At 40.6% G+C, this 25,061-nt stretch overlaps 1 protein-coding gene across 2 annotated transcripts in view; it reads right to left on the minus strand.

The window, feature by feature from the left end:
- The window catches only part of LOC131677685 (protein glass), a 54,522-nt gene that overhangs the window by 14,097 nt on the left and 15,364 nt on the right, over positions 1 to 25,061 (minus strand). For both annotated transcript variants that reach the window (XM_058957651.1, XM_058957650.1), the window contains exons 3-4: positions 14,564 to 14,694; positions 13,903 to 14,025 (exon numbers count right to left, since the gene is read on the minus strand). In XM_058957651.1, coding sequence (XP_058813634.1) covers positions 13,903 to 14,025; positions 14,564 to 14,694 — 254 coding nt within the window. The remainder of the gene's footprint in view (positions 1 to 13,902; positions 14,026 to 14,563; positions 14,695 to 25,061) is intronic.

Raw genomic sequence — 25,061 nt, forward strand, 5'->3', positions numbered from 1 at the left:
GGAAACAGGAGAAAAATGATACACAACAAGCTGGTCGAGCGATGCAGAATCAACCAATGTTGAAATGCTGGAATTGCCAAGGAGAAGGTCACGAATGGAGACAATGTCCTAACCCGAAGATAGTTTTCTGTTATGGTTGTGGAAATCTTGGGAGGACAACGCGGACTTGCGAACGTTGTTCCAGATCAGGAGGATTCATAACTGGTCGAGAGTCTCAGTTAAACGAATAGGGGGGTGTGAAACGGGGAATCTGAGCATCCCATCTGGAAAAGAGATTCCCAAAACATTGAATTATGATCCGCGGGTTTACCATATTAAAATTTCGGTGGGTAAATGCCCCCACATTAAAGTCAACATTTTTGAGTCGGAGTTGGAAGCGTTGTTAGACTCGGGGGCGGGGATTAGCGTTATGAATTCGTCGGACGTGGTGTCGAAATATACGTTAAAATTGCAGCCTACCTCGATTCGAGTATCAACAGCAGATGGTACCAATTATAAATGTCTCGGTTGCCTTAACATTCCTTACACATACAGGAACATCACTAAGGTTATACCGACGATTGTAGTACCCGACATTTCTAGGGAGTTAATTTTAGGTGCGGATTTCTGGGAAGCTTTCAAGATCAAGCCTATGATTGATTTAGGAAAGGGGCCTGAGGAAATTCAAACGGTAAATAAACAAAAAAGTGATCTTCTTTGATTCACCATAGAGCCATCTGGAGTTCCAGCAATGGCAGAAGAGTCGGAAGATGACGATACTCTAGACATTCCAGTCTACGAAGGTCCAACGGAGTTGACACTGGATCCCGAAGCAATCGAAGCTGAACATCCATTAACAGCAGAACAGCGCAAGCAGCTTACAGGAGTGATCAAGTCATTCGAGCTAACAGGTGCTGGAAAGCTAGGGAGAACGTACCTCATGCAACATGAGATCACGTTGAAGGAGGGAGCAATTCCGCGGAATCCACCCAGGTACAAATGCTCACCGTACATACAAGAAGCCATCAACGCAGAAGTGGAGCGCTTCAAGAAGCTTGACGCGATCGAAGAGTGTTACTCCGAGTGGACAAACCCCCTCGTACCTGTTCTCAAGTAAAACGGGAAAGTGCGAGTATGCTTAGATTCGAGAAAGATTAATAAGTTAACTATTAAAGATTCCTACCCAATGAGAAATATGCAGGACATATTTCGTCGATTGGGTAAAGCCAATTTTTTCTTGGTGATTGATCTTAAAGACCACTGAAAGAGGAAAGTCGGAATTTGACAGCATTTCGCACAGCAGAGGGAATTTTTCGCTTTAAGGTTCTACCGTTCGGCCTAATGAACGCTCCATTCACCATGTCGCGGTTGATGGCAAAGGCGATCGGCTTTGACCTAGAGCCGAAAGTTTTTGTTTACCTGGACGACATTGTGATTGCAGCGGAAACGTTCGAGGAGCACCTTAGGCTAATGAAGATAGTGGCAGAGAGACTTCGGAAAGCAGGACTAACGATCTCGTTGGACAAGTCTCGATTTTGCCGGAAACAGGTCATGTATTTGGGGTACCTGCTAAACGAGAACGGAGTGGCTATAGATAACTCTCGCATCCAGCCGATTTTGGATTATGCTCGACCAAAAACACAGGAAGACATCCGGAGATTGATGGGCTTAGCTGGGTTCTATCAGCGATTCATCCAAGACTACAGTAGGATCACGGCCCCGATCACTGATCTATTGTCGAAAGAGCACAAACGATTCTCGTGGACCAAAGAAGCAGAAGAAGGCTTTAATGAGCTGAAGTCCGTGTTAACATCGGCGCCAATCCTGGGCAACCCGGACTTCACGAAACTATTCACTATCGAGTCGGATGCATCCGACCGAGCGGTAGGTGCAGCCCTCGTACAAGAACAGGATGGTGAGACACGGATTATCAGCTATTTTAGCAAAAAACTTAATCGGACACAGCGCAGATACGCTGCAGTCGAAAAAGAGTGCTTGGGCGTCTTATCAGCCATTCAGCACTTTCGCCGTTTTTTTTACGTGGAGGGGACAAAATTTCGCGTCGTTACTGATGCCCGAAGTCTACTATGGCTATTCAACGTAGGAACAGAGACGGGAAATGCGAAGTTACTTCGATGGGCTCTTCGCATCCAGGCGTACGACTTCGACCTCGAGTACCGGAATGGAAAAAGTAACGTTCTTGCCGATTGCTTATCGCGTTCGATAGAAGTTGAGTCCATCATGGTTCTACAGCCGGATCCGGAATACGAGGAGTTGTTGGAGAAGATTAGAGATAACCCCGCAAAGCACAGTGATATGCGAGTGGTCGATGGGAAAATCTTCCGATATGTGCAAACAGAACACCGTCAGAGCGACCCGCGGTTCACGTGGAAATACTATCCTCCAAGAGATAAGCGAGAAGAAATTGTCAAGAAGGAACACGGCTTCGAAAAAACTTTGGCAGCCGTGAAGAAGCACTTCCACTGGCCTAAGATGAACGAGGAAGTACGCAAGTTCTGCAGGGAATGTCTGAGGTGTCAGGTGAGCAAATCGGGAAACGTAAACGTCACCCCTCCGATGGGAAGCCAAAAACCCGTCGAGTATCCGTGGCAATTCGTAACTCTCGACTATATCGGTCCACTGCCACCCTCGGGAAGGAATCGCAATACTTGTCTGCTTGTTGCCACCGACGTGTTTAGCAAATTTGTGCTAGTCCAACCGTTCCGAGAAGCAAAGGCGAATTCATTGGTAGAATTCGTAGAGAATATGATCTTCCGATTATTTGGAGTCCCGGAAATCATCCTGACTGACAACGGGTCTCAGTTCGTGTCCAAAGCGTTCAAAAACTTATTAGAAACCTACCACGTGTCGCACTGGTTAACACCAGCCTACCACCCACAGGTCAATAACACCGAAAGAGTGAATCGAGTGATTACCACGACCATCCGAGCAACGCTGAAGAAGGATCACAGCCATTGGGCAGACGACATCCAAGAAATCGCGAATGCGATAAGAAACGCGGTGCATGATTCCACCAAGTACAATCCGTACTTCGTCGTGTTTGGTCGGAACAAAATTTCCGACGGCAGAGAGTACAGCTGGGTACGGGACAGCTATCAGCCGAGCGAAGAAGACAGCAATGCGGTGGCCGATAGGAGGAAAAAGTTGTTCGAGGAGATTAGGGGCAACCTAACGGCAGCTTATAAGCGGCATGCCAAGACCTACAACCTTCGGTCCAATGCTCAGTGTGCTACATACGGTGTCGGGGAGAAGGTACTGAAACAGACCTTTGACCTTTCTGACAAAGGGAAAGGGTTCTGTAAGAAGCTAGCTCCGAAGTACGAACCCGCAGTGGTTCGTAAAATCCTTGGTTCCAACACCTACGAACTGGAAGATCTGTCGGGAAAGCGATTTGGAGTCTACTTTGCCAATAGGCTGAAGAAGATGCCTTCTTCTCGTCTAAGCCATTGAGGGAACAAATTCATGAACCTCCGTAAGGAGTGACCACAGATTACGACGAGCAAGAAAACACCTTCGAGGGTAATTACGGACAAACTTGAACTCGTACAGAAAAGTCCTTTGACGGACCTGCTACTGAGTGTACCAAGTTTGAACCTAAACCGAATTAGTTTGCCAGCTATGAATAAACTTCTTGAAAGTGACGAAGAGTTGAACTCACGAAAACACCATGAATGGGCCGAACTTTGTTAGAGTCAACGACACAATAAGACCAAACGACAAAGTAACCGCGAATACGCGAGTATTTATTCCATATTCAATGGAAATTGTACATAAATTGTAAATAGTAGTTTAGTTTGTTAGTTATACATAAATTCCTAACCCTTATCTTAGTATTAGTACTTAATCTATGTTAGTGCTTAGTCCTACACAGAACACTCACGGTTTTCCATCGTTGGTCGAAACCCATTCAAAGTGCATCCTTCCTTCCTTATGAGGGGATATTTGCCAACGAAAACCCTTAATGATTTGCATACGTCCTTCCTTCTGAATGGGTGGTTGCAGGATAAATCCTTTGTTTGTTTCACTATTTTTTCGTTGTGGGTTTTTGTTTTTTTTCATTATCGTCTTCCTATTTATTCAAAAAATTAGAATTAGATTTGTATATAAAATATTTACCTTATTATATTTCTCTTCTATTGCGCGATATTCCTTGATAGCAGCTTATTCTGATGAAGTGGACGACAGTTGATTTCTCGCTTTTCTTCCAGTTTTCCTTTTCCAGCCATCCAGCATCCCGTCCGCGTTCCTTATAACCATGCATCCCATTTTCAGTTAGTCCTTGATGGCAAATCTGACGCCGTTTTTTTTAGAATCCTCCAATCCATTTAGTTTCTCCACATTTTCATACAGTTTTTCCTTTTCATTTCCCTTTTAGTTTTTCCTGCTTCATCTATCCAAACCGTCCTTTAAAATTTCCAGCTCCTACTTCAGTTAGTTTCATCTCATGGCAAATCTCTTCCGAAAATTTTATACGTTTCGATTTTTTTTTCATTTTTCCTTTGTCCTCTTTTCATCCAATTTGTCATTTCTTCGTCTGCTAGTACAGTACTCTTGTTTCATCAGCGGTTGACCAAGAAACCTGAAAAAAGAAGAAAACTAACCTTTACACCCAACAGGGGAACGAATTAATATTTTCACTATCCTATTGTACGAAAACGTCCTTAGTGCACTATTTTCTCTTCACTTCCATAATGTTCACAGGTTTCACTCGATTCCGACGGGGGTTTCTCCACTCTTAGTTTTTTTCCGACCGAACTCATTTTGGTTGCGCACGCGATCACGGTTTTTTTCATTTGACGTTTGGGATAGAAGGTATAGTTGAACTTGTATGTATGGTAGACTGGTAAAACTCGTTGTCGGAGTTCGTTCTAGAGATGGATTCTGACGCGCGCAGAGTGCAAGGGGTGTCTGAATGAGTTTGTGTTTTTGTGTAATTATTTTTCTTGGAGAATTTTGTTGTCGGATTTATTCCGGTGTTTAAAAATTCTCTTAAGAAGTACAATTTTTGTTCCAAGGTCGCAATGAACGTATATCGCAAAGATGTTTCTCTGTGGCAGTGAATTGCGAATAGGAACGGGCTTATTTTGTGGAGAAATTTGGGTCCTGTATATCTCGCTACGTGCTGGGGGAGGGACACCAAACTGGACCTGCTAGTTTTGGCTTTTCACGTAGATGAATTATTTCGTGAGTATTGTTTTCGTGAATCGGTACGTCCAGGTGTAGAAGACAATACTCCAGTTAAATGTTTCGTGAGCTTGCTCGAAGTTTGTCGACAACTTCGAGTTGAAGCCATTTTAATGTTGTATGTTTTGAATGTGGGCATAATAGGGATGAATGAATGAGTAGAGTGAATGAGTTCATCTCTAACCAAAACTGATTCGTCTTAAATTCTTTAATTTCCTTTGTAGTCCTTTGCTTCTAATGTCTTTTCTATTTTCATGTGTAATATAATATGTTATAGTCGGCTTGGAGTCGTATATTAGAAAATTGCAAGTATATTTTTGCTGGAGACTGGAGACGAAAGTCGATGATAGTCAGTGGCAGGCTTTGTCTGTGATGGATGATGATCTGTAAATAGATAATGAGCCAACTTCGGTTGGTGATGACCATATATGACCCCGAAGATCGAAACAATTTTTGAGATACGATTTGTTTGCCTACGAAAATTTGATTGGTTTTTTGATGATTATTCCAATGCCAATCAAATTTTCGTAAATTTAGTGGGGAATGATGTAACGAGTACATATTTGCCTATAGGTTGTGTTCAGCGTTGTATACAAATATTTTCTGCAATGTTGTATACAAATAGTCTTGGTATATTAACTTTTGTTCATTATTGTTTAGGTTATAAAATGCATGTTAAATGGATAATAAATATGGAATAAATAATTCCAAAATAAATTCATAGATTTGGTCGAGTATTAATTCGACACAAATCTTTAATTGGGATTACCGCATACTTCGCTCCCATATAGGATAGGACTTGCCATAATAAAATAAGCAAATGAGTTCCTAGCATTCGTCTACCAATGAGACTGCTACCGACGCACCCGCTGATACGATGAAGATTTGCTTCCGATTGAGGCCACTGACCCTTACGTAATGTGCCGGGGAGAGATTCTTTTTCGCTCTGTCATGTGGGAGGGAAGCGGCTTGGTATGATTAAAACTGTCCGATAGAAAAAGATGACCCTTGCTGCAATTTGGGATTTCGTGCATTTGAATACGATTTTCAAGAACTTCGCTAAGCAAGTTCCGGTACGAAGATTACCAAATGCCCGGTTAATCTGAGGATTCCCAATGCTAGATTTCTCACTTTGGTCTGACTAGTGGAAGAGGCAAGAGTTGTCCGTTTCTAAAATTCGCGTCGTGGTGTGTTTAAAAAGGTAGCAAAGTGCCATGAAAATTCCTTAACAGTTTGCTAAAACGTTACGTTTCCTTTCCCAAACAGCTAGGTAGAATCCCATTCAGTGGCAGTCAGTGTCGTGTGCGTATTTGTGAGTTTAAAGGTAAGCCTCGTGTTCTCATCCAATGTGCATTGTGCTTATTTGTCGCGTCGTGTGCGATCTTAATTTTCTCGTAGATTCGCAACGGTCAAACGCCCAACACACCACACAATACCGCTAGTGACAGCTTCTGACCCCACCGTCAGCTCTCAAGGTTTCCCGGCAGTACACGTGGCCGGAAGAGGGTCGCTGACGTCATCAACGCGCCCTTGGCAGGGCAGATCAGCCGACACGCTACGATCGGCAACCAACAACATCTACGTTTTCGGTTGCGACCGGAATTTGCGGCGTCCGTACCACGTCGAGCGAATCTGGGGTGACGACTTTGGCACAGGTTCCACGAAGACTGACAGCAGAAAAACAGCTCCGTCGTCACCCGCAGAATGCAGTAAGCACCACGTAACAAAAAGGTCGTGAGTAAAATAAATGCACGTTTTCCGTTTTGTGATTGTCCATGCGCATGTGACCTAAAACAGGGCCGCTACCCTAAATTCAAAGCGAGCCTTTTGTGGTTAACCGGCCGCAACAAAGCACACACAGAGAACACACGAGGCACGAAAATAGACGCCACACTGTGATTACAAAACTATGTAGGAGATAGACAATGGGAAAGGGAAAGGAAAGGACATGAGATTAGGCCTAGTCAATGAATGAAAGAAGAGGTATGTGTAGGAACGAAAAATAAAAATTGTAAAAGCTCATGTGAAACTTTTGAAACTTTACAAATGCATCCCTGAACAACTTTGTCTCGTTTTAAGATGCGCCAATAATGCATTAGATTTACCTTACGTGAAGTAGTCTTGTCTTAGTTCGTTGTGCTGGTTTTTTCATGTCGTCGGTTTTCGTCTAATTATTTTTTTGTAGTTTGCTGTTTACTGGAGAGGTTGACTCCGAGAACAACCGGTACAAATCCCAATTCTTTTCATTGGTTTAGTCTGGGGTGGGATTTGTACTTTGCCAGTGATGAGAAAACCCGTGGCGACGGACATTGTGTTTGAATGTACGGACATCCTGACTGCAGTTTAGGTCTTTAGGTCGAGTACATCGGACACGTTTTGAGTCAGCTAGCTCGCTTCCCTTCCCGTATTAGGGATAAATAGAACCCTCCCTTGAAAGGTCTCAGGCCGGGCAAACCTTCATCTGGTGGGTGGTCTCTCAATTAGAGAATGGCGCTTAAATCACCCACTTAACAGCGGGGAGCGGTTCGGCTGGCCAGTTACAGACTGACCTTTCTTTTCTACCCCCTACAAATCAGAAGCGGTAAATTGTGCAACAAAGGTTCCGGTACCACATTCCCTAAAGACGGTCAGGAATCCATCATCGATATAATATTCAGCAGACCGTCGCTGATGGATAACATGAATGGGCGAGTTAGTGAGCAGTACACACATAGCGACCACCAAGCGATGCACTACACCGTTGGTCCGCGGTATTGTATTGTAACGCGGAGAGTTAGGACTGGCGAGTGGAAGGACTTCGATAAGGATCTTTTTGTGGAAGCACTTCGTGCTGACGTCTCGCACCAATGCCGAGGAGCTGTCGAAAAGAGTATCGAGGGCATGTCGAGGAATTGCCGGCGTCCGGCGTATTAGTGGAACAAAAGGCATCCTCCAAAGGCAGTCAGAAGACGCGTTTTCAGAGAGCAAGATCTGAGACAGGCTGAAAAGAGTGTAAGGTGATAATCCGGGCGGCCAGGACTCCTTTAAAACGCCAAATAGTGCCAGGAAAGTCCACCTGCCAGAATGAGCTGTGCAGAGAAGTAGACCCTAACCCCGGGTGTAATGCTCACCATGTCGTGTTGGTCAGGATCAAGGGTCCAACAACGCCAGCTGAAATGTGCGTTGACAAAATGTAGATTTTCGTGGAGGGTCTTTTCCCGAAGCATGGCTCAACCACATGGCCACCTACACTGTACGTCGATGCAGACGGTGGAAATGCTGGTGACAATCGAGTCTCCAACCACGAACTCTTTATAGTGGCAAAAGAGCTGAAAGCGAAGAAAACTCCCGTTCCGGACGGCACCAACAACGTGGCACTGAAAACCGTGATTCTGACATTTCCGGACATGTTCAAGATAGTCCTACAGAAATATATGGACAATGGCTACTTTCTGGAGAGATGGAAGATCCAGACGCTTGTGTTGTTGCCACCAGTAGATCCAGCATCGTATCGGGATATATGCCTACTGGATACTCTTGGTAAACTTCTGGGGAAGGGTCATCCTCAACAGGCTGACGAACTACACTGAAAGTGAGAACAGACTATCGCAGAGGTAGTCCGGGTTCCGGAAAGGGATCTCGATGGTGGAAGGAAGTAAACTGAAGGAGAAAGGGTAATCGCTACTGCGCCGTGGAAACGATCGACGTGAAGAACGCGTTCAACAGTGGCATCTGGGTGGCGACCGCCATAGCGCTGCACAGAATGCGGATTCTGGTCTACGGAACGAATAGCAGAACTGCCTAGGGGACTTGAGATTGTCGGCTTTGCAGATGACGTTGTCCTGACAATAACCAGCGAAACCCTTGAGGAGGTGGAGATGTTGGCGACAGAGACTAGCTTGGATGGCAAAACTTGCAATTGGTTCACCTCAAGACGGAGGTAGTGCTGGCCAGAAACCGTAAAAAATCCAACGTATTGTGATTAGCGTCGGGGGACAATCCATTCCATCGATGCGTGCGCTGAAGTACTTGGGTGTGACGGTCGATGATCGGTTAAATTACAACAGACATGTCGACTATGTATGTGAGAAGCCTGCAAAGACAACTAACGTATTGGTAAGAACCATGCCGAAGATAGGAGGAGCAATATGCAGCACGAGATGTCTCCTGGCGGGTGTCTCATCCTCAATACTGAGGTCTGGTGACCAGGACGAAGTGGACAAGCACGTTTCGCCTAATCGCTGGCCGTGTCGCGAGTTTGGACAGAACAATATCGTCGGAGGCGGTATGCGTAATTGCCGAAATGATCCCCATCTGCATCACTCTTGCTGATGACGTGGAACGCTACCAGCGGAGAAATGCACGAAATGCAAGAAGACTGGTCAGAGCGGATTCGTTGGCCAAGTGGCAGCAAGAGTGGGACAACGTGGAGACAGGAAGGTGAACCCACCGACTCATCCCAAATATATCGACTTGGGTGCATGGAAAGCATGGCAAGGTGAATTTCTACAGTTTTTGTCCGGGAAAGGATGCTTCCGGAAGTACCTGCATCGGTTTAGACATGCTTCGTCAACCCTTTGCCCGGAGTGTGTGAACGTGCAAAAAACACCCGAACAAGTGGTCTTCGAATGCCCAAGATTCGAAGAAGTTCGAATGCCTGGTGTGACAGTTGATAATATGGTCGAAGAGATGTGCCACGACGAGCATATCTGGGACGCTGTCAACAGAGTGGTTACGAGTATATTCTCCGAGCTGCAAAGAAAGTGGTGAAGGGATCAACAAAGTAGCGCTACCGGCTAGGAAGCTGCCGTGGAATCATAAATCTCAGGAGAAATTCCATCGCCGGGGAATTCTACGCCGGTGTAGATTAGGTGCACCACCCGGGATCAGTGGAGTAGTGTGCGACGCAGCACCAGGTTCGGGTCGTCGGGGCGCCAGCGAACCGGATGTCAGGCTTCACCGGAATCACAGGACCCATCTCAATATCTCACTGGGTAGCTCGTGAGTGGGCTAGATCCGCCGCATGGGATTAGAGCGAGTAGATCGCGTCTAACAACTAGTAATGGGTCGTTGGGGCGCCAGTGAACCGGAAGCTACACCTGGAACCGCTTGACAGACCTCAATACCTACTGGCTATAGGTTAGGTCCACCGCCGAGGACCAGATCGAATAGATCGGGACGAAGCGGGGAGCTAAATGGCTGACGGAAACGAACATTGTTATCGAGAGAAATCTACCGCCGGGTAATTTACCTGATAGGGTAGATTCACCGTCGTGGGCTATCCGACTATATTGTGACAAAATGGGAGCTAACTGGCTCACGAAACAGATACCGGTACCGAGAGAAATTCCCTTGACGGGGAACTCTAAGTCGGAGTAGGGTAGTTTTCCGCCAGATAACTTCCGAGTATATCTGGATAGAGCTGAGAGCTAAATGGCTCAAGGACGCGGGTATCGGTGTCGAACGAAATTCCTCCGTCGGGAAACTCTCACACGGAGTAGGGTGAGTTCACCGCCGGGAACTATCCGAGTAGATTGATAAGGCTGGGAGCTGAATGACTCACAGAAACAGGAGTTATATGGCTCATGGAATCAGTATCTAAACGGCTCATGGGGACGATAGCTAAATGGAGACGTATTGTATGGAGACAAGAAGCAAGAAAAGGGCTGAGAGTTAAATCAAGGCTTAAAGATCGAGCCATTTCATGGACCAAGTGAGGCTCCAAGATAAAGCAGAAGAAAGAGGTGCGAAAAAACACAACGAGCCGCGATAACACCTTGATGTAGTTCCGCGGAAAAGAAGGGCGAAAAAAGAGTAAGGAGGAGTGTACGCTGTACGTTCCAGGCTCGAACTTTTGCCTTTAGCAGATTTGGGAGTCACTTTGCTACAGCGCGTTATGATTACGCTTATAAACAGGCGCATAGTTTAGATCATACTTTTTAACTGTTATCAGTTCTATACTAAATTGAAACAAATCGTCGCAATGTACCATATCAGTTTATGACTCGAAGGTTTTATGCCCTTTTTTGTTGACGACCACATACCCAAACCTCGGGTGCTGATAAGGTTTTCTATGTTTACAATGTGCCTCATATCATATTTGTTTTGATATTCGTAGTGCTTATAAGCAATAGCAAAACTTGTTTAAAGTTTATAGACATTTGCAAAACTTACATAGAGCCTATAAACATCGAAAAGCTGTTACATAGTGAATATAGCTTAGTGGTTTCTTGCCGAGTTCATTTCATCGCGAATTCCCCTATCCGAAACGATTAGTATAACGTTACTAATTTTGTATGGCTAGGTGTGATACAAGAAGCTAAAGTTCTTACGAAAGATACACCCTGCATTGATCAACAATACCACCTAAAGATCGACCAGGTTAACGGTTTCTTCCATCGGACTGTCGAGTTTAATTTCACATCTAAGTAGCAGTGAGGACACCTAGCTATATTCCATCTCTTTAAAATGTCTTGACATTGATTTGTCTAACTCGATATAGGGTGATGAGCCTATTTGCGCCATGTTTCTATTATCACCCTACCCATTTGAAGCCGTTGGTTAGAGCAGTGTCTGCCATCTTTGTTCAACGCATTGAATCAAATGGTAGCGCAACAATAGGGGCACTCGATTCGAGTTTTTATTGTGCTCAAACACGAGAATTTTACTGTTTTCAACGCATTTGTGTTATTATATTGATTCTTAACAATGAAGCAAAGCAGTTGATGTCAATTTTGAAGCATTCCATTGATTGTAAGGCAAGAAATTACCGAATTAGTGAGGCACCTTGCTTAGTATGGTGAAAATAGGCTCATCACCCTATCTGGCTAGATAACATGTCAAATGGTCCTAAGTGCAAACCCGAATAGAAATGTACAGTAACAAAACGATAATTTTCACTGTGACAGTACAGTAATTTTACAATAATTTACAGTGAGTGTTAGTGTTATGCTACAATACAAAAACAATAAACTTTAACGTTTTTACAGTAAATTACAATGTAAAATAGACTTCTACAGTAAAAAAGGGGGGTGGTTATGTATCTTAACATTAAAAAAATCGATTTTTCTCCATACATTTTTTTCTCGGGAACAGTAAAATTCAATGTGAATTTACCGTATCAGTTTTTTGCTTAAAAGTAAAATTTATTGTTACATGAAATTTTATTGTAAATCTGCTGTGAAAACTTTGTATCGAACAATGTTGAAACAGTAATAACTATAATATTTATTGTTTTATGATTGTTTGTAGGGTAAATGCTATTGTAAAATTCTATCCGGGAATGACAGTTTCTCGTTTACTTTCTCTTTTGCTAATAACTCGGCCTTTTACACATTGGTTCGTTAACTCTTAGCATAATATGCTAGTCAAAATCAGAGCTCCTAAAGCAATATTGAAAAGTTTAATGATGATGCCGTAATAGTCGAAAGAAAATTAAACAAATTGAAATTCCCTTTTGCACTAAGGATCTTTTGTCATGTTTGTCTAGATATATTCAACACAAGACATCAGTATAGCACTCTAGTTAGAGTGCGGCCAAGACGCGTTTGACGTATCCAAACGAGCAGAAATCTGACGTATTTCTATTGTGAATATGTCAAATTTCATGTTCGTTTGGATACGTCATGGCCTCTTGGCCACACTCAAACTAGAGTGCTTTAGACATCAGTTGAAAACAAACGAAAAATTGTAATATACAGCAGTTCTAGACAGTCGTTCTTTCGGCTCAAGAGGGTGAATGTTTTGACGTTTCTTTGAAAAATGAGTGAAGCCAACATAAGCTGGCTTCCTGGCTCGGATAGTTCCCAAAAATGACAGCGAACGCGCTTTAAGCAACGTTCACATCACTAGGAGCCAATGTTGTTAACTCGAAATGAAACTTATCGAATACAAACAAACGTCATTTTGATGCGCTTAACTGGTACTGAGGTGATAAAAGCATTCGGATTTTGTGGAGGAACAACGATGAAAGAGAAAGCGTGATTTATCATATATTGTTATTAATTACTTGTTTTGAATCCAACTTTTAAACAGTGTCGTACAGTTCATGTGAACAGACCTTGAACATTTGAAGCGTAGCTAGCGCTACTGGCACTTGGTGGCAGCTTCAGGCAACAAACAATCTCGACAAACATGTGATTACGGCCTAAAAGCTAACTGTCAAAATCCATTTTGAATGGAAATTCCGGACAAACCCTTCCACGCCAATCACAAATGTTGGTAGTAAACGAAAGAGAAAAGTTTTCTCTTTCATAAACTCTTGTGAACTGTGTTCGACTAGTAACGGTTTGTCCGGAATTTTCATTCAAAGTGGATATTGACAGTTGGCTTTTAGGCCGTAATCATATGTTTGTCGAGAAATTACCCAATTTTTCACGAACGTTGGGTATATTTATTATGCTTATTATCTTCGCTCCAAATTATGATACAAGATTTCGTGATTCAAACATTAGTTTAATTTTTATTTTAAACTCAGAAAGCCCATAAAAGCGGCCATACTTGAAAACGAAAATTTTTCATGAAAATCAATCAACGGTATTCTAACAATGCCCCAAACACACTGATCAATATTCATGAAGATTTTGCCAACGCGCAAAAAACTGCTTCTTTTCGTTTTCAGACATGACCGCTTTTAAAGGCTTTCACAGTTGAACCCTAATATTGATTGTATTGTTGTTCTTAAATGATACATAATAGAATTACGAAGAATGTTCAAAATATGGAAGGAAACTAACTTACTTGTAACTAGCACCGCACGGCGAAAAGGGAAACAGGCTGGGCAGCGGATCGATGTCCAACGGTGGCAGTCCCGGGAATGAGCTCATGTCTTCGCTCCAGTAATTACCTAGGTTCGTTTGTGAACTGTAAATTGACAATGAAGAGAAGAAAAGGCACTTTTTAAAAAAAAATCAGCCTACAGAGTAGTTCCCATCGAGTCAATCGGTGTCCGGTCCTCAGACCCAACCAGACTTGGTAATCGATACTGGGCCACCCCGTTCAAATGTGGTGGGACTCCGCAGTTATCCCCAATGCAGCATGCGAACCAATTCAATGAAGTAACGACGATGGAAAACCAATGATGGTCATGCTTGCAGTTATAATTATGTTCCATTGAAGATCTGGATGGGAAAAGCGGTTCACACGAGGCACAGCTTCCCAGTAAAACGCTGAAAAGCAGCCCGAAACACAATCGGCAGACATTGGAGACATGCGGTTTTGCATATTCGAAACATTTTGCGCTCTTTCATGCAAAACCATGCAGCCGACGACGTACTGAAGAACTCGCAACAGTGTCCAATGTGCATCGCGGCGGTGAAGCAGCCTCCTTCTGTGTTTAGGTGGTTGCCATTTGCTTGGCTATTATTTCATCGACATGACTGTTTACTATCATTATATTTACCTGAGCGCACCGTTGTGGTCGAGACAGTTTCCGCAATCGACGAAATCCGATCCGGGTAGCCCTGACAATGGTAGAGATGTGTTCTCCTGGCAGCTAGAACAGCCGCTTCCACCGCAAGAAGATGGACATTCCTGTGGCGATTTTGCAAAAAAAAAAATGAAAATGTGATTTTAGTTGGTTGTTGTTTTTTGGACAACATTGTGTAGTAAATGGTTGTAATGCGATATTAGAGCATTAAAAGTGGCACTTTTCGGTAACAAACGTAGCAAAAGAAAAATGGTTTACTTCCGTGTAAAAATGAGAGTCGATTTAATCTGAAGATTGTTTGAATATATTTTAGGATTTCTTTGGGTTAATCGGGTAAACGCGCTAGGAGAGTTGTGGTTTAACCGATCTCTATTTTATAATTCTCGCTGATTTTGTTGTGCAGGAGGTAAGAAGCGTAGTTCTTAAGCCAGTCATATATTCGAAACCCTCAACAGGAAGGATTCAGTTGGAATTAAATACAGAACACTAGATTCGGATTGTCGCTAATGTTATTAATGTTTTGTGTAATCTTACGATCACACTACGAGTTAATACGTGTTTGATTGTGTTAATTGCACCACCTTGATGATAATGATTAAACATTAAACATATTATCACAAAACGGGCAAACTTGAATTGACCTTTACTAGGGCATTGCAATTCATGCAAGTGCATATTCTCAAAGCACCCCCTTTTTTATTGGGACAAATGTCAAGGTAAACTCAGATGGCAAATTTCACATCATTTGGAAATTTTGGATTCCTGCCCACTGCGATTGAAGTTTGCCACTTTAAGAAGGAAGCAGGAAAAATAAATTAACCCTCTCTTGACAAACTTTTTTCTAGCGTATATAGGGTTCCAAAACTATTTTTCCTTAGGTTAAGCTCATGAAACATGAAAAACCTGCTATGTTCTTCTTTCGCAGTGTTACATCTGTTCAACTTTTACATTCCAATGCTCAATACAATTCTCCTGGAATATTTACAATACTTCAATTGTATGGAAAAGTCGAGGACAGTCGAAATTGCTATGCTCTATCAGTTTTTATTAATACTGCAAAACAACGAAGTTATATCAAAACTTCATTTTCCACCTTCATCATTCCTATACTTGGAAGCACTGTTTCAACGGAATCCAATCAATTCAATTGGATTATTAAATGAAGAATAAATCTCTCTTTTTAATTCATAAACCGATTGAGCTCCTCTTTCTAAATATAACAATGTATAGGATCAATCTTTAAAACTTCAGAAGGATTTTTAATTGATTTTCTAAAAAATGTAAACACGTCCTCGTTTGACACTATCGTTCTTCCTTGTCAGCGAATTTGGCCACACGGGTTAGCATTTTTGACAATTATCTTAGCAAAAGGATTGTGATCAATGTAGTTCAATGGAAGGTGTAGTCGTAATAATCCAATTTTAAAAAAATAATTTTTTTTTTATTTTGAGTACAAGAATGTGAAAAAAGTTGGTAGTTATGATGCTCTACAGACGTCATAAGCAGGAAAGGGTTAAATGCTATATAACTATGGAGCTACCTCTCTGATAATTATAGCTTAAATCTCAGTATTTGAACGGATGTATGTTCATTTCTTGAAAAATTCGCGAAGTTGGGATTTTGAGGTTTGTCCCCAAAATTCCCTATTAAAAAATTTGCTCACTGCTGCCAATATGACATTTTTGCAGTTTTCCTAATCCCGTTAAAAATATTGTTAAAAAATTATGTCCCAGCACACACCTCCAGTTTAGGTTGAGGGTAGTTCCAAAAAAAGAATACTTTTTTATTAAAACAACTACAATAGAAATTCATTCCGATTTCGCCTCCTGAAAAAAAAACTTTTTGATCCGCTACACTTTCCCTCGATTATTCTTGTCGATGTTTCTGCAGGGCGATTTCAAATGGCGGGGTTTTGACGTCGTTTTAACGAAATATTTCTTGCAAAACCTTACCCATCAACAGTTCGTATAAGAGAGAGCGGCTTCTCGTTTTAAGCAATTTGCCGAACAGTACAATGTCTAACAGTGGTTCCAAGCAGTGCTGCATTCGGTAACCGTAAACAGAAAACCTTCCTAAACGGTCGCAAGCACTCATATTCGACTCTCTTTCCGTGTAAGTTCTCACACTGAGACAGCAACATATACTGTCAGTCATACTACGTGAGTGCCTTTGCGGAAAAATGTTCTGTCTTTTTGCTCACTTGGTTTCGGTTCCGCTTGACTGAAACCTCTCGATGACAGTTAGTTTCGAAAATTATTGTCATTAAGTCTGGCAAAGGAAGTGTTAAATTCTCCACGATTCAAGTCTACAATTGAATATTACAGTTCAAATATATTACCTATTAAAAAGTGGCTTAATTGCTAACCGAAGGTTGTTTGAGGAAAATTGTATTTCGATTTCCGTCGCATTTTGGAAAAGAGTTGTAATAGAATTACGCAAATTCTTGAAATCATTCGATGTATGATGATGGAACATGCTAAAGCCGCGTAAAATGCTCATGTAATGTAATATTTTATAATATAATATTCGTGCTGTATTCTATGGGATTCCCTAATAATATAAACCTAAATTCGCAGTCTAGAGCATAGAAAAGATAGAAAACCTAACCTATTCCCAATAGCAGTAGGCAGACTTAAAATGTAAGGAAATCAAAACAAATAGGTTTTTAGCTTTTTAGTCATGTTGATGTGTTTGGTTAGTTAAAAAATGTGCCTTATCTGTTGATAAATATGGTCAACCATATACCACCAGCTCAAAAAGCAGATATGTATCTTTCAAGTTCAAATGGTCGGTGTTAAGTCAGACCGGACCAAGTGACAAAATATTGATTTCGAGAAAAACGAGTTTAAAGTTTGAATCGCAGTATCTTTCCTTTACATTATGATTGGAAATTAGTTTTTGACATAATTCTTGTTTATTGTTACATATTTCAAATCTGGCAAACGTCGAATGTAGCTGACGATATACTTTATCCAGTGCTTTCATTATCTCATTTTTTGATGTTGTGCGACTTAGTCCGGTCTGACTTAACGCCGACCAAATATCAGTATAGTAGTTTTCGAACGAATTTAAGGCAACTGCGGATGGTCAATAAATACTGGCTAGTGATTGAATCATATGGTGTTAATTCAGTGAATAAAAAACGCTTTCACGTTGAGGCGAAACGGTGGCAGTCAAAAACCACATGCTCCGGTGTCTCTTCAACGTATTAGCACTCCAGACATAGACGGGATTCCGCATACCCGTATCTGTATAGATAATTACAGTAGCGGCCATGGCCTGACAGAAATAGCATCAGATGGAAGTTGCCCCAAATAACAATTTTGGTTATATTGAAGTTTTATAGCGTCCATTACAACTAATGCTTAAAACCTTCCATGCATACTTCATGGTTTAGACGCATTTCTACAGGCCGCTATAAACCCGTGTTATGACAAGTTGGCCTAGTTTTGTTGCGATCAGTAGAACTTGATATGCAAACCACCATAGGAGTAATCGTTTTATTACAGTCTTTAAAGCCTCTTCTGCTTTCCATGTTACAGCTTTAGCTTGGCTTTTCTTCATTGATTGGATATATTCAATAAAATTTTACCATAGTTTTATTCCTTCACACCTTATAACTTAAATCATCGAACGAAATGCAAGATTATTAGAAATATAATATTTCCCAAAATATTGAATATACGAAATATTTATTCTTGTTTACGACCCAGTTTTACTTGTTTTCCAGGCATTTCGTTAAGGTTGGACAGAGAATGGGTAAAAATCGAAACAAGCAGTTTTTTCCACACCAAACTACAGTACTGCTGATTGATTTTTATAAAGATCTAACATACAATGTGGAAAAAACTGCTTTTTCGTTTTCGATTTTCGCCTATTCTCCGTTCAACTTTAAATATTTACGGTGAAATAGGGTGATGAACCTATTTTCGTCATGTTTCTATTGTCACCCTACCATCTTTGTTCAACGCATTAAGTCTAATGTTAGCGCAACAATAGGGGCACTCGTTCCGGATTTTTGGTTGCGCTTAAACAAGAATATTTCACCGTTTTCAAAGAATTTGTGTTATTATCTTGTTTCTTAACAAGGAGGCAAAGCTGTTGATACCAATTTGTACGCATTTCATTGAATGTAGACCGAGTAATTAATGAATTACAGTCGTGATTCGCTGGTTTGACCACAGCCTCTGCCCAACTAACGAATATGATTCGCTAGTCGGACCGACTGATAAATGTCAAAAACACTCCAAAGAAGACGTTAGTTGTGTAAAAGATTGTTAGATAGATTGTCAAAGTAAATTTGACACGAGATTTTGGCGTTCAGATGCTTTTTAGTTGGAAATGGTCCAACTAGCGGAGGTCCAATTAAAAAGCGGTCTGTAGTAAGGCACCCTTCTTAATATGGTGAAAATAGGCACATTACCCTATAATGCAAAAGTAACGCAAAATAAATGCGCCTCATGAATTCGGCCGAAAATGGGTTTTGCTACGATACTAAAATTTTAGTATCGGACGACATTTTTTCCAATAAAACTTGATATACCTAAAAAATACTTTAATATGACATGTCCTCCCGAGTTTGTTACAACCTAAGACAAGACGTGACAATAGGGGGGGGGCGTTTTTGTTCCAATTTTACGTCAGAATGGTCCAGCTCCTGATTGGTTGATTCTGACTTTTTGCACCGTATGCAATGTTACTGCAGGGATATCGAAATGATGTTCGGCAGTGTTGCTATATTTATATGTAAAGATTGTCATTACATTTGACAAATAAAATTATTATCGTTAAAAAAGTAAAAATGACTAAATTGAACTTAAATTGTGCGGCAAAGCGAAACAAATGATTATCATGCATTTACCGTATAGGTGGTTAATTAACTTTATCAAATATACGACAGAAATCACACTAGAATCTAAAATTATTCAGAAAATGGCTTCATCAAACCTTACTAAACACCCATGACATGGAAAATCGGTTCCCTTCATCAATATAGTGGGTTCAAGATATAAAATATTGTCGGCATAAAATAAATAAACAAGACTCCATTTTCATTAATAAAAATAGCAACACTGTTCAGAAGCTTTCGGCAGGGTGAAAATGTTCGAAAAGAAAAATTTCGAAGGAAAAATAAGAAGCCGATTGTCACGTCTTTTTTTCAATTTGTTTATTTGATAAGGCACGTATGCGTTAGCTTAAAGGTGCCATTTTTTCATTGTTTTACATTTTGAATTTCTTAAAACTAGGGGGTTACACATTTCAATATTATTTTGTTTTATATAATGAAACTAAAAAAACTTATACATATAAAAGAGGGGATAATATAATATTCGTAAGATTAGGGGGACGGGTCATTTTGTGTGTTCTTTGTATAGTAATTCACTTTATGATTTTTAGAAGGGAGATTGTAGGAGAAATTAATTATTAACTAAGCGGAACGTTTTACAAGCTTATTAACTAGAAATAACTAGAGAGAGTGGTTGAAGATTAGGGGGAATTAATTAGGGCTATTTTAAAGTAGTGGTACTGTTGGGCATTTCTTAACGAGATTAAATATTGATCAACTAAAACTAGAAGATAGGGGGGCACATAAGTTTTGGGAAGATATTCAAGGGGAGAAGGGGGTGAAGTCATACATCTGTGTATCAGAGACATGGGAGAGAGGGTGGACAAGGCTGAACGGGGGGGGGGGGAGATATAAACTTTCAGTTTCCGGCATCAGGAATGAACGGCCAGGATTACAGATTCGAACGGATGCATCAAGTATTGGGACGCCGGGCGGTTTTCCTCGAGCCGGCAGGGGTTCCTCCAGACGATTTCGTAGTACGGCTCAGATACGGATCGGAAACACACCGCGTTGCGCGTGTGATGTTGTACTGTAGGTCTCGTGTTGTTGGGGTTCATTCGACAGATGTTTTATCTCGTCTTGGAGTCGTATCAGACCATCGTTGGGGTACAGTAGGCGGAAGAGGGCACTTCTGGGAATGATAAGAGAAAAGATAGGGGCATTTAAATTTGGATATTGATGGTTTTGAGGAACGTGTATATAAGAGACATGTAGAGAATATCGCGGCTTGCTAGTACATCTCGAACCGGGACATTGGGTGATCTTCCTCGGGCCCGAAGGGAATCGAATAGTTGAGATCTGGCAGAACAGTACTCGGCGCATGCCCAGACAACATGTTAGATTTCATGATAACCGTTGCCACAAGCGCAGATACCGCTATCCACGAGCCCTTCCCTTAGATTGTCACGTCTTGTCTTTGGTTACAACATAACAAGTGATATAGCTAGTGTGTTTATCACAGCGCTTTTGCATCTATAAGGATTTCTGGCAGCTCATTTACAGTTTGGTTTGTTTTTCTTTCGAAATACCTAAACACAACCGGTTTTTGCAGTGCAAAATGTTTAGTTTTCCTCACGAAATAATTGATCGCCTTTTCTTTTTTAACGGGCATAGAAAGGTCAATGTTGCGATTAACAAGTTTTGTGTTGAACTCAATCCTAGGGGCAGATCACTCTAGGAATGTATAACAAATTTGCTTCAAATTGAAAAAAAAATGCATTTAATTTCCATTTTTGCATCAGCTTTGCACTGCCTCGCAGAAAAGTTTGTTTAACAAACGTCCTACGCTGATCTACTTTGTTCGACGTTTTGTTAAATGTAGGGAGTTTTTCTGTAGGGTTTTGACGTCTTACACGCAACGCAAACAACATTGCACGCAACGCAAAAACATTGCACGCAACGCAAAATACATTATGAATTTCTATTTTGATGGAAATAAATGCATTTAATTTCGCTGATTTTTAAAAATGCATCACAAGTGATCTGCCCCTAGACTCAATCGCTGCTTGCAGGTTATAATTATTTTAACAGTGACTACACTGAAAAAACTTAACACGTTAACATCATGTGAAAATCTATTGAATTATTTCAATCTACAAACACATGAAATGCATACGGTTGCTACTTGAATATCCATTCAAGTTTGGGAAATATGGTTTTCAAATGAAATACTTGCGAGTATGGTGTAAAAAGCACATCAACATCATAAGAAAAACCCTTGAATAAAATTTCCAAAGAAATTACACGTGCATATCACTTTGTTTTACTTATACATTTCATTTGCAGAAGAATCGATGAAATCAATTGTTTTTTCATTTAGAAATGCACTCAGTGGCGGATCCAGGGGGAGGGTCTTGGGGGTCCGGACCCCCTCCGAAATGTTTTGACTTTTTAAAACAGTTTCCATTTTAATTCGTTCTAAACTCAAAATCATTCCAGACCAGATTCGATCACCAAAACTGATTTTTATTAACCTTCCGGAAGTCGCGCTAGTGCCCTGATTGCACGCTGCTCTGAAAATCTAGCGTAATCGTCTTAGCGCACCAGCGGCTGCTCGTTCAGTGGACCATTTGCGCGACTTCCGAAGGGTTAAACAAGGTCATTACTTATTATTACGCATTGTTCAATGAACATTTCAAAATCGAAATTTCGGACCCCCTCCGAAATATTTTCCGGGATCCGCTCCTGAATGCACTACATGTTTTTCATGCGAAAGTCATGTGGAAAGTTCATACTTTACGACTCAATAGCATGGCAATGAACATTCAATGGATAAATATGCCATATTCACGTGGAATTTGTTTGAATTTCATTTGAAACACCACATGAAATGCTTTTTAATGGATTTTCATGTGAAATTCAAAGGGAAATCATTTCTTTTATTTTTTAACATGAGTACGCACATGAAAGCGATGCCTAATTGCATTTGGATTTATTGTGTCGATTGTTTTCAGTATGCGACCAGGACGGTTAATAGAAAGGTATTCGTTTTTTGTACGTAGTGCTGTTGTCAAACTTGAGTAGTCAAGTCATAATTTGTAAAGTTGAATTAACAGGTCAACGAATCAGTAAAAAAAGCTTCCACCATTTATTTATTTTATCTTGACGATCATTGTAACTCCGTAGTTCATCTTAGAGTAATTTCGAAAGAGATGCCGCATCAGGAGAGATGCCGCACTCTCTATATCTCGTATATGGGGTCACTTTTATACGGTAATATGATATTGTGAGTTTGTCTTTCGAAGAATTCAATATTAATTCGTCAAAAGGGCGAAAATGTTTTTTGTAAACAAACTTGTTTTGCTCATTAGTCTGCTGCAGAGTGGAATTTCATGAAAAATATGCGTTAATGTAAATTTTTACCCTTCGTATAAGTAATTTCAATTGTCTTCTGCTTAGAAAGTATAGTAAATTAAGAGAAACCATCAAAATAAAAGTTTGTTTACAAATCTTATTCGCCCTTTTGCAAATTTAATATGGAATTATAACTCTAGAGATGAAAAATAATTTTTTTTAATTGCTCACGAAAATTCTATTCATGATTTTGTGCGTTCAGTTGCATCACGGAGTGCCGAAAATTTTTCAGCACCACATTAAAATTTCGTTTTTTTAAATTGGTCGATATTTTTTGGGTAAATCATGTATCGGTTGAATAGCTGGGACCTTTTAGAAGGCAGTCTGATCATGAGCACGATCATCCATAATTTTAAAGGAAAATGTCGTCGTGCGGCATCTCTCCCCTACATTTGGGAGAGATGCCGCATCAAAATTGCGGGTGAGATGCCGCACTCAATGGAAGAGGATGCATAGCTAAAATGTATTTTTTCACTTCGGAATGTCATTAAATGATCATTTGCGGCAGGTATAGGTTCTTAATAAGGTATATCCACAAACTAACGGACCTAACACAGTAACATATAGGATTATGAGTCTATTTATTTATATATTTAAACGGGCAATATGTATCTAAGTATTAGTTACTTCGGTTTATTCTTTAAAATTTCAGGCACTAATTTTCGTGAACGCATTGATTTGTAGTGATGTCAATATTGAGATAAAAGCGAAAATTTTAACGAATTGATACTTTTACAAAATGAATCTTTCAAGAACAAATCTATGTTGTATAAATTCATTGGGAGAAACAGCCAAACAGTGCTTGTAAGGAACTGCTACCAACACATAGATATGTATATCGTACAAGCATATAGATAAATAGTGCCCTGAATTAAGTTACTCCAACTTAACCGTTACACAAGGTTGAGAAATTTTTTTTTTTTTAAATATTGAATAAAAAAATGCTTCAGGAAATGGTAGTACCCCCTTAAGAAAAGTGAAGGTGCTGGCCGATTTATAGGTGTAATCAAACTTCATGAAACTCAGCTGAAGACACTTAATCACAAAAACATCAATGAGAGCCAAAAAATACTTTTGTTCGCTATTTTTCAGTTTGTGACCACGGTGCGGCGTCTCACCCGCACATGCGGCATCTCTACCGCAATGACCTTTTTTTGTAAAATGTTCGTGGAAATTTGATGATTTTTTTGTTTATGACAAAAACCATTTCACTGTATTTTAGAGACTTGTCGCAATTGATAAAAATGATTTCATCAATTGTTGAATGGTTTACTTTGATGCAGGATCGATTTTTAAAAATGTGCGGCCCCTCTCCCCAAATTACCCTATACCTTACGTACGAATAATTGGTTTTATTAAAGAAATCGAGCAACTTCAAGGTTTGTAATAGTTTAAAATAAAACTGTCTTATGACGTGATTGTTTTATGAAAGTTTTATTCTAGGTTTAAAATAGTGCACAGAACCTTAATACAACCACAAATAAAACTTAAAAGTTCAAGCTATATTGTTGAAGTCATACCAGAGTTTTATAGAATAATTACTGAGCAAATCTAGCGGCTTCGATGGTGCCTTCTATAAACCAAGATAAAACAATGGTAAATCCTTCAAGCATTTCAATTGTTACTTGGGAACTCACACACGTCGTGCCCTGCAGTGTTGAACTCAATCTAAACCCACCCTACGCAATCACATTGCAAATCATTGTGTGTACAGCGTAGCGCACGACAAATTTAACACACAGTAAGGAAACGGCTAAAAGTTGCACAGGGTTAAACTGTGTGCGAGTTAATGTCACAACTGCCGAGAATCCGTAGAAAAGAGATTATAACTACTAGAGGTCGCATGTCGCTGTTAACACTGATAATTTATCATCTCGCTCTTACATATGCTAGGCCCATTAGTTTGACACATATTGCCCCGGGTACACGCATGTCAAAGTAATGGACTACAATATGCTAGAGCGAGACACCATGTTTAAGTTCGTGAATACATGGAGACAGTAGCGCCTTGATCTCTCTAGTAGTTATAATCTCTTTTATCCGTAGCGTCTACTATTAAGATTTCTGACAACTCCTTTATAAACACAGATGCAAAGTCAAGTCAAAGAAGTTTGGTTGGTTCACGAAATATCTAACCACAGCCGGTTTTTGCAGTGCAAAATATTTTGTTTTCATCACGAAATAATTCAGCGCTTTGATTGAACCCCTTAGATGCTTCCTATTGACGGTTCTGGTTATAAATCCTGATTCACGGATGGCATTTTCCCTCTT

This window comes from Topomyia yanbarensis, chromosome 1, assembly GCF_030247195.1.
Source record: "Topomyia yanbarensis strain Yona2022 chromosome 1, ASM3024719v1, whole genome shotgun sequence".
Taxonomy (NCBI): Eukaryota; Metazoa; Arthropoda; class Insecta; order Diptera; family Culicidae; genus Topomyia; species Topomyia yanbarensis.